Source organism: Plasmodium relictum (genome assembly GCF_900005765.1).
Source record: "Plasmodium relictum strain SGS1 genome assembly, chromosome: 12".
Lineage (NCBI taxonomy): Eukaryota > Apicomplexa > Aconoidasida > Haemosporida > Plasmodiidae > Plasmodium > Plasmodium relictum.
In genome coordinates, this window is record NC_041690.1 from 1,450,951 (window position 1) to 1,462,057 (window position 11,107).

Here is an 11,107-nt window from a genome sequence, read left to right on the forward strand (position 1 = left end):
AAATTATTAGTTCAGAAATGATATCTTTTTGTTATACATTTTATTATTTATTATAGATACAAATGATCATCAATAAAAAATAATTTCCCCTTCTTTAAAAGTATTCATTCATAAATACTTAAAATATATATAAAATATATAAATGCAATATATTAGTTTTATATTATGATTAGAAAAAAAATAAATAAATAAAGAGTATTTATTTTGTTCATTTTTTTGTGTTCATCTTTTATCTTTTATTTTTTTCTAAAGGAAATAATAAATTATTCATAATTATCTTCTTAAACAAAATTGAACTATACATATATATATATATATAGATAAATAAATTTAATATTTTTTATTATTTAAAAATAATTTCAAAATATATAGATATAATATTATTCTTTATAAATTATGTGTGTGTTTATGACCAGCTTTCATCATTATATCCAATTTCTCCGCCTATAACATCTTTCCCTTTCTCATCACTTAATAAGATTTCTGAATTACCTTGAAATTCTAAATTATTTAAATGCTCATCTTCTTCAATATAACTACTATGATATTTTTTGAAATAATACATAGCTCCTAAAGCTATTATAGTTCCAGCTAATGCAGACATACCTGCATATTTTACTGCTTTATAGTAATTGAATCTAACTTTTTCTTTTTCATTTTCACTTTTTTTTTCATATCCCTTTAGCGTTTGTTCTATATCCTTTTGAAGTTGTTCTTCTAAAATTTTATGAACTTCACCAGACATCTTTTTTGGTAAAGGATTTTTAACATCACTTGAATCTATGATAAAGTTATTTTGACCAACAACAATAAATTTGTTAGGTTCTAATTTCCCATCGTCTGATTTTTTAAAAAGTAATTTATGAATGCTCTTTGTACTTGTGTAGTATTTATATCGGAATTTATTTTTAGCATTTGGTTCTACTTTTGTATGCTCTACATAATTACTAAGTGTTTCTAGTTTTTCATTTATATTATCATTAATTCCCTTATCATTGTTTGAACCATTATAATCTTTTATGACGTTATCAATTAAGTTATTTATATTTTTTTTTCCTGCATGTTCTTTTTCTAATTTAAGTTTATTAGAATCTCCTTCTGATGTATCTTCTATATCTTTTGTAAATATGGAATCTGAATTTTCTTTAATTTTTCCCGATGGCTCAACAATATGTTCTCCATCATTATTACGTGGCTTATCATATAATTTTACTTTTCTTTCTGCTTCATTTTCCACTTCAGATTGTTCATTAGTCAATATTTGATTGTTTGTTTTTTGATTGTCACTAGTTATTTCTCTTTCTATATCGTCTTCTATATTTTGTTCTGGTATAATATGTTCTCTTATTATTTCAGTAGATTGATTTTCTCCACCCATATTACTACTAGTTGTTTGATGTTCATTAGTCATTATTTGACTCTTAGTTTTATCATCACTAGTTATTTCTCCTTCTATATCATCATCTATATTTTCATGTGATGAATTATGTTCTTTTATAGTTTCACTAGATTGAATTTCTCCACTTATATTACTACTAGTTGCTTGATGTTCATTAGTCAATATTTGACTTTTAGTTTGATCATCACTAATTATTTCTCTTTCTATATCATCTTCTATATTTTGTTCCGGTATAATATGTTCTCTTATTACTTCACTAGATTGATTTTCTCCATTCATATTACTACTAGTTGCTTGATATTCATTAGTCAATTTTTGATTATTAGTTTGATTGTCACTAGTTATTTCTCTTTCTATATCATCTTCTATATTTTGTTCTGGTATAATATGTTCTCTTATTGTTTCACTAGATTGATTTTCTCCATTCATATTACTACTAGTTGCTTGATGTTCATTAGTCAATTTTTGATTATTAGTTTGATCATCACTAGTTATTTCTCTTTCTATATCATCTTCTATATTTTGTTCTGGTATACTATGTTCTCTTATTGCTTCACTTGATTTATCTTCTCCATTTATATTACTACTAGTTGCTTGATGCTCATTATTGAATTTTTGATTCTTAGCTTGATCATCACTAGTTATTTCTCTTTCTATAACATCTTCTATATTTTGTTCTGGTATGTTATTTTCTCTTATTGTTTCACTAGATAGATTTTTTCCACTCATATTACTGCTAGTTGCTTGATGTTCATTAGTCAATATATGATTTTTAGTTTGATCACCAGAAACTGCTTTTCCTATTATAGATTTTATACTTTCTTCTTTATTTAATTGATTTCCATTTATCTTTTCTTCTGGCAAATCGACGCTTATATGTTCACTAGGTAAGTAATGACCTTTTATTGTTTTACTGTATTCTGGATATTTTTCGTTTTTATTATCGTTGCTGATTTGATGTTCATTTGTTATATCCTTACTTGGAATTTTATATTGGATTATATGTTCTACTTGATCTAGATCATTATTAATGGCATGATATAATAATGGAGGTTTTACATTTATATTTTTTTTATCATATTCTTCTTTATAATCTTCTCTGCCCATCCCATTTGGTGGTTGATATCCGCTTACCCATTCTCCTGGTATGTAATGTCCATCTATCCATTTTCCCACTAATCGATATCCATTTCCTTCTTTTCTGTACAATGTATTTTTGTCTATTCCTTTATCTGATAACTGACTTATTTCCATATTTTCAAATGGTAATTTCTGCTCTACTTTTTCACCTTCTATTTGATCTTCTTTTATCCTTTTATCATCAATATTTTCTTTACCCCTTCTTAGATAATTTTTTTTACTTTCTTTGATTGGCATTTTAATTTCAATTTGATCTTGTTTAATTAAGTTTCCACTTTTTCCTTCATTTTCTTGAATTATTCTAAGATCATCGTTTTTTCTTCCATTTTCTATATCCCTTTCTTTATTTATTTCTTTTTCTAGCTGTTCATCTTCTTCATTTATTCTAGAATCCTCTCCCTGATCCTTTATTTTATTTTCAGCACTTATTTGATATTCTTGAGATTTATTATAGTGTGAATTTTCATTTTCTTTTTCACTTATTTTTTTTTCATGTGCTTCATTTTTTAGTTTATTTATATTATGATGTGGCTCTGAACTAATGTGATCATTTACTTGACTTCCAATCTTAAGTGAATTTTGATAATCAGAAGTTTCATTTTGATTAACTCTAGAATTCATATTAAAAGTATCCTTATTGTGTATATTTACTTGATCATCTACATTGCCAGGTACTGTATGCTCGTTAATTTGTTTTGCATGGTCATTATTTGTATTAATTAGGGGAGTTTTGTTGGAATTTTCTCTTGTTGATATTAAATTAGAATTGGGGATTTGATCAACTCGCTCATTATTTAAATTATAACTTTCTGATTCCTTTATTTTATCTATGTCTTTTTCTTCAGTACCTTCTGAATATCTTTCTTCATTTTTATTTTCGTCTTCATCTTCATCTTCATCATCATTTTCTCCACTTTTTTTATTTCTTTTATTTATTAGTTTTTTATGCTTTCTTAAAAGCTCTTTCTGTCTTTCTATCATTAACCGTATTTTACGATCTACTTGTTTTCTTATTTCTGCAATTCTGCGTGCATTAGATCCTTCTTCAGTTTCTCCTTCCATATCTTGCTCAATTTGTCTACGTAACAGTCCTTCGTTTGCTTCTCTTAACCTTGTATCTTCTAAAAGGTTGCTTAATATTTCCGTAAATAATAAGTTATCTCCTTTTTCTTTTTGTTCAGGTGTACATGGTGGTAAATCGTGACATTCTACGTAGTTTTCTACTATTTCTCCATATTGAACATAAGGTTTAAATTTATAACCTTTATCGCAAATACCTCTGCATTCATATATGGGATTATTACATTCTACACGATAATCTTCCTTTATTGCTGTTGTAAAATCAAAAACTCTCCTACAGGTAGGTTCATAATACAAACGAAAACTAGTAGATTTGCTTATAGTCATTTTAAGAGGGATAAAACGTTCTCTTTTTCTAAATTCACATGGTCCACTCCATTCTGACCAATCATTATATCTTGAGCAAACTGCTCCATGTTTTAAATGATAACAGAACTTTTTTATTCCAGAAACACTTTTATAATCGTATTGTTCATCAATAAAATATGCGATAGGATAATCTACTTCATGGTCATATCGGGAATCTGAAAGGGTATGAATTGTGTTTCTACTAAATGGATTATCTGATGTAAAAAAAAAAATACCAAGATCTTTACTTCTGATTTCTCTAATATAATTTATTAACTCGTCTGAATAATCAGATAAATCATTTGGAGTTATCTTCTTGCTAATAATAATAACATTTTTCGCTTGTTTTAAAGCTGGATTACTTAATATATTTCTTTCATAGTAATCTTTTATTGCTGAATATAAATTTGTTTTTTTGGCTTCAGAAGTAACATAATTTTTTAATACTGATTTAATTGTTTCAATAAATGTTGGCGTATGCAGTTTATCAAGTTTTTCAATATTTTCATAAACTATATTTTCTTCATAAACAGATACACCAAAAAAATTTTTTCGATTTGGTCTCATATAATGTGCTGTTCCAATAATCAAAAGCAATAATTTATCTAAAAAAATTTTATTTTGCATTTGTTCTGCACTGATAAGAAAATGAATATTCATTCCCTTACAAAAATCATAGTTAAAATTTACATAGGAATCATTTTCTATAAAAAAAAAGAAAAGAAAAATATATTCAAAAATTTATTAAAATTGGTACGCAATTAAATTAAATACCATTTTAAAATTATAATGTATATCTACTAATATATATAGATGTATACATGCATATATATATGTTATTATATTCATTTTATATAAGAATGGGGATTTAAAAAATGAGGAATAACATATTATTACAAAATGAATTTATATAAATATAGATAAAAATTATAAGCACTACTACATAAAAATTTATTTGACTTGTATAAAATTAATTTCCATATTCTTTTCTATAAAATAAAAAACATACAATATATAATTTTTCTTCTTACGTAAAAGCACATTTTTTAAACTTGAGGCAATAGATAAGTAAAAAACATTAAAAATCGCTAAAATGCTAAAAAATTTCATCTTATAAACTAAAAAAAATTATCATAGTAATGACTACAAAAAATATTTCAATTTTTAAAAATATTCAGTATAGGCCAAATCACGCTAGTGATATATAATGTGAAATTAGATGGTTCTATAATGATATTTATCTTTAATTTTTATTTTCTTTTTATCTTTATTCATATTTTTCTTATTTATTATTGTATGCAATTTATTACATCTAGTGTAATTTATATTAGACTTCTTTTAATTTTTTTTTTTTTTTGTTATAATTTTAAGTTTTTTTTTTTAAATTTCAAATAAAAATTAAAAATAATAAATTCATATATATAAATCAAATATACTTAACAAAATAATTTCAGGTGTAACAACCTGCTTAGATGTTTCTGAAGAGGAACAAAAAGACAAAAAAATTAGCTAATTTACAACTTTAAAAAAAATAATATAGACAAGAATTAAAAAATTTTAAACAGGAAACGTTTTAACTGCATATAAGGAAATTCTAGAATTTAGGAGCAAATTATATATATATATATATATATATATATATATATATATATATGTGCTACAAACATAAAATATTTACATAAAATTATAACTGAAAGTGTTTTAAATTATATTTTGATTAATACAATTAAAAAAGTTTAAACAATGTTGATATCAAAATAACACCTCTAGATCTAAAAATAATTGCATGCAAATATAAAAAATAGACAAAAAAACTATATAATGGGTTAGCTTTTTTGAGTTTAAAAAAAAAAAAAAAAGGCTATCTAATCTTTAGATTTAAACGAAAAAACTTATACATTTATTTTTTTATCTATATAGTAATTATTTACGCTATCAAGTTAGTTTCAAGTTTACCCTACTTTAAAAAAAGGGACTAATAAGAATAAAATAAAATATATAAATCAGACTTACATATTTTAATTTATAATTTGAAAATTAAAGAATCATAAAAGCATAGAAAGAAAAAAACAAAAAAAAAAATTAAAATAAAATTTTTTTTTTTAAATCATAATTTGATACAATATCTTCTATAAAAAATCATTTTCGACTTTTGTATGAAGAATCATAATATCTTAGTTCATCATTAACATGATTTATACCTTTGTTTTTAATTAAAAAACTAACAAATAGTAAAGGAACATAACTAATTATATATATATTTATTTACTTTTTTAAGTTTTTTATCGAAAGAATTTAAAAAGACCTTTTGGTATGATAAAAATTTTGTCAAAATTTTATCTTCATATTAAATGGAGTTATTAGCAAATTATTTCAAATTATTTTTAATAGGAAATATATTAAATTTTTTTAATGGAGTTTTATTAAGTACTAAAGTTTTTTGTAAATAGCTTCACTTTTATAAAGTAAAATTTTTTTCATGTCTCACTTTTTGATAAATAAATGTTTAATTAAATATCAAAAAAGTAGAGTACATAAATTATTTATACTATTAGATAAAGAGGCTCTACATGCATTTACATAACTAAAGTATATTATTTTTTTTTTTATCGTTTCTAAAAAAAAATGTTAATATTATTATACGAAAGGAATAGAAAGTAAAAAAAAGTCAAAAATGCCAAGAATTTTTTAGGTATTTTATATCATTGAATAATCAGATAACTATTTAAATATATATTTTTTTCTATTGTGTATTTTTTTTTTTTTTCATTCTTATGTTTTTACTTAAAAATATTCATATTAAAATTTGAACAAAAATTAAAATTTTTGTAAATTTATATACTTAAAATAAGTTTTTTTTTTTTTTTAAAAACTAGAAAATAAAGTTTGCATAATGTTGCTATTATTTACTTTTTTAAGTATTGCTGTTGTATTAATATTAGATCTAAAGAAAAATATTATTTTACTTTTTAAATTTACTAGCAAATTTAATTATAATGATTTTTCAAACAATTTTCCATGAATTAATTTTGTATTTAATAATTTATTACCCTTCTATCTTGATTCAAAATTTAAAAAAGATTAAATGTAGAAAAAAGGATAAACATAAATATAAAATGAAAATATACCAAAGTTATAATAATAAAATAATCCATACATTATTATGTATATCTTCGTTTTGAAAAATGATAGAAATGAAAGCAAATATATACAAGTACATATATTTGTATTGGCATAAAACAGAACTTAATTTTTCTTGATTTTCTATTTTTGTTCAAATAAAAAAAACCATAAATATGACCTTAACAGGAATTATTTTGTATATAAAACATTTAATACGGAAAAAAAAATGTATGTATTGAAATGTGTATACTTATGCATATAAAAGGAATGAATAAAAAGTTTTAAAAAAGATTAAATAAAAAATGATTCTATACCTTAAAAAAATATGTACATTTTAAACTCATTTTTTTTTTTTTTTTAAATTATCATGTTTTAAATTAGAAATTAAATTTTTCTTTCAAATTTCCTATTTGATATTATTAAGGTTATTTTAATATATATTTTTTTTTTTACAATACACAAAAAAGTGGAAATCCTAAGAATCTTTATAAATGTGTATAAATTATTTATTAAATTGCTAAAATTATATTTCAACTGGTGAAATATTATAAAATAAGATTTGTTTAAATATATTCTATTTTTATTAATTTATTTTTATTTTTTTTTTTTTTTTCTGTATACCTTAAAATTTATTTTTAAGTAAAAAAGTTCAAATGAATATATACTTATTTTTTATTTTTTGTCACAAATTTCAACTTTTTTAAAAAAATTATAATATTTAATTTTTTTTTTTTTTAAATAGGAAAATTGATTTTATTTAAGAAAAAAAATATATATATGAATTTTTATTTTATAAAAGAAAATGCATGGAAGAAGAGCAAATCACTCAAAAGATGAAAATTTTAAATTAGAAAAAGTTAAAGAATTGATTTTTGTAATAAACAATTTAACTAAAAAGAAAAAAAATAATACTTATGAAAAAGAACATATAGAAATAACCTGTATGATTTTAAAAAAATGTCCATACGTGCAGACCTTATGGAATTATAGAAGAGAATATTTTGAATCAATTAAAGATGAATACGTTAAAGAAAATGAAGAAATTTATGTAGAAGATGAAGGTTATACATATATGTGAACTAAAGAAATAATTTTTTTTTTAGAATAATTTATATTAATACAATTTTTATTTTTAATTTAATAAATATTATAATGTCTAAATTTTTTTATTTAAAATTTAGATTTCAATAATAATTTAAAGTATTTTTAATTTTTTTTATTTTTATTTTAATTTGATATATAGGGGATGATAGAAAAAATTGTACTAAAAAAAATCTGGATGAATTAAGAAAAATAATTAAAAATGAGAATACAATGGTTGAAGATGTTTTAAAAAAATTTAATAAATGTAATGAGTTATGGTTTCATAAACTATGGTTAATAAAATACTCCTTAAAAAATAATTTAATAAATGTTTTTGATTTATTAAATGAGTTAGAATTCTGCAAAAGTTGTTTTCTTATTGATGATAGAAATTATCATTGCTGGAATTACAGATCATATATAATAGCTTGTATAAATATTTCCCTTAGAAAATTAAAACATGAAGAAAAAGAAAATGTTGACTTAAAAAAAGTTAATGTTGATTTTAATGTTTATAAAATAAATTATGATTTATCAAAGATGTTAATTGAAATGAACTTTTCTAATTTTTCTGCTTGGTTTTTGAAATACTCATTAAAAGAGTCATTAGTTGATACTGGAGAAGAATTATACTTAATTAAAAATGCTATTTTTACTGATCCTTTTGATCAAAGCTTATGGGAATTTTACAAATGGTTTCTTTTTCAAAAAGGGAACTATGAAGAAGATGTATTTTTTATTCTTTTAGATAATAATTGTTTTTTTTTTTTTTTTCAAAATTTAGTTAAAGTAAATATATCAAAATGTAAATGTTATGATTCAAAAAGCAATGAAATAAATGGTCAGTGGGATAAACAAACTATTACTATAAATAATTCAAGTAATAATTTAGAATCTTTTGTATATATTTTTAAAATTAATAAAGATGTAAATTTGAGTGAAGTTACATATTTAAAATTTGTTATATATTATTTTAAATATAATATATATAAACCTGATAAAATATATTATGAAAAAAATATATTACAAGATTTATTAATTGGTTGTGACTACTTAAATGAAGAAAATAAATTTGAATACGTTATTACCTATGAAGTCGATTTTCAAAAGTTTTCAAAAAATAAAAACTTTAAGATATTACTAGATTATAATAAAAAAAATAGAATATGTAATGAAAAGCTTTATCAAATAGATTATAGAAATCAATATTGTAATTTATATAAATATATAAATTACTCCGGTATATCCTTAAGTTTAGGAAAATCTACTGACTTCAATTTATTATATTCCGAACTTGAACAAATTAATGAGTTACTAAATTTAGAAAATAAGTGCAAATTTGCATTGCTTACAAAGTAATAAACATATATTTATGTATTTTATTACAAAAAAATTTTATTATTTTCCTAAGTATTTGAAGAATAAAACAATATATAAAATTTTGCATATCTTTATTTCAAAAAATAAAAAAAAGAAATGATATGATTTATATATATTAAAAATTTTCAAATATTTTAATATTAAAAATATATATATATATATATATATATATATATAATAATTTTTATAGATTTGAAATATTAAAAAGATTAGAAAAATTCAAAGAAGTATTTGAAGTACTTGAATTGTTGAAAGAAGTTGATTATACTAGAATAGAATATTATAAAGACATGGAAGTAGAATTGAAAATAAAGTAAAATATAATGTCTTTTATTCATTCTCAGTTTTATTATAATATTATTTTATATATGTATATATGTTTTTTTTCTGATGTAGAAAAAAAATACATGATTATTACCAGGATTTCGAAATAGGTTAAGACTTTTTTATCAAAATTTTTAAAATTTCTATATTAAGAAAGAAACGAAAAAAAAAAAATATAAAAATTCTTTATATATATCTTATTTTTTTTTTAATAGAAAATAATAATAAGATATTAGATCTAAATAATTTAGGTATTAACGATCTAATTTATCCTCTGATGATTGAAGCATTTTTTATATATAAAATTAATTTATCTAACAATCTCATATCGGAATCGTAAATATAAATAAGAAATTAAAAAAAAAAAAAAATGAGACATGTTTTAAATTTATTTTTTTAATAATAAAATTTTTAGATATACAGGAAAATTTGCATTAAATTTTTTATATAATTTGAGGGAATTATATTTAAATAATAACCAAATAAAAAATTTTACTATTCTTATGAAGAATTTATATAATCTTAAACTATTAGAGAAGTAAGTTGTAGAAAAGTATGTAAAAAATTCTTGATTATATGAGAGACTTTTATATTTTCAAAATACATACTTTTTTTAATTATATATATTATATAGACTTGATGTAAGCAACAACATCTTAGTAAATTTAGATGAAAATCTTGATAAATTTGCATTCATTATATTACCATTATTGAAGTAGGAGAAATAGAACTTTAAATTCAAATGATAAATTATATATATAAATTGTTTTTTTGTTTGCTTTTTTTTTTTTTTTATAGGGATATCAATATTAGTTATAGCAACCTTTCTTTACTTTTAAAAGATAAATATAAAGATAAAAATAAATTAAACACTTACGATGTTATTAGGGATAATGATAACATAATTTTATCGAAATTTCAATAATAGGAATAATGACAATACATAACTTTATTAAAATATAATCTTAATAAAATTATATATAATTAACAGAAATATTAGTTGTCAAATAAATACATTTGATTTATATATTTTTTAACAGGAATTTTCTTTTTCTTTTTTTAACATATTTGTTTAAATGGCAAAAAAAAAAATTTTTTTTTAAATATTAAAATAATATCATTAATAAATGTATTTTTATAAATTAGAAAATTCATTGTTATTATTATTTTACGAATTTATACATATAGATATTGTTCTAAATACTTAATTCAAGAAAAAAAATTAAGAAC

General features: G+C 20.6%; 2 protein-coding genes across 2 annotated transcripts; one reads left to right on the top strand and one right to left on the bottom strand.

Annotated features, from left to right (window-relative positions):
* Positions 1–406: 406 nt before the first annotated feature.
* On the bottom strand, positions 407–5,077 carry TREP (TRAP-like protein, putative; the record flags this gene model as incomplete). Its single annotated transcript, XM_028678185.1, has 2 exons — positions 407–4,671; positions 4,999–5,077. 2 exons carry the CDS (start codon positions 5,075–5,077, stop codon positions 407–409), a joined length of 4,344 nt encoding a protein of 1,447 aa, XP_028534500.1.
* A 2,815-nt stretch (positions 5,078–7,892) lies between these two features.
* Positions 7,893–10,802, top strand: PRELSG_1238500 (protein prenyltransferase alpha subunit, putative; the record flags this gene model as incomplete). Its single annotated transcript, XM_028678186.1, has 8 exons — positions 7,893–8,151; positions 8,334–9,528; positions 9,744–9,866; positions 9,950–9,987; positions 10,093–10,213; positions 10,293–10,415; positions 10,512–10,592; positions 10,676–10,802. The coding sequence occupies 8 exons, from the start codon at positions 7,893–7,895 to the stop codon at positions 10,800–10,802; spliced, it is 2,067 nt and encodes a 688-aa protein (XP_028534501.1).
* Between the last annotated feature and the right edge of the window lie 305 nt (positions 10,803–11,107).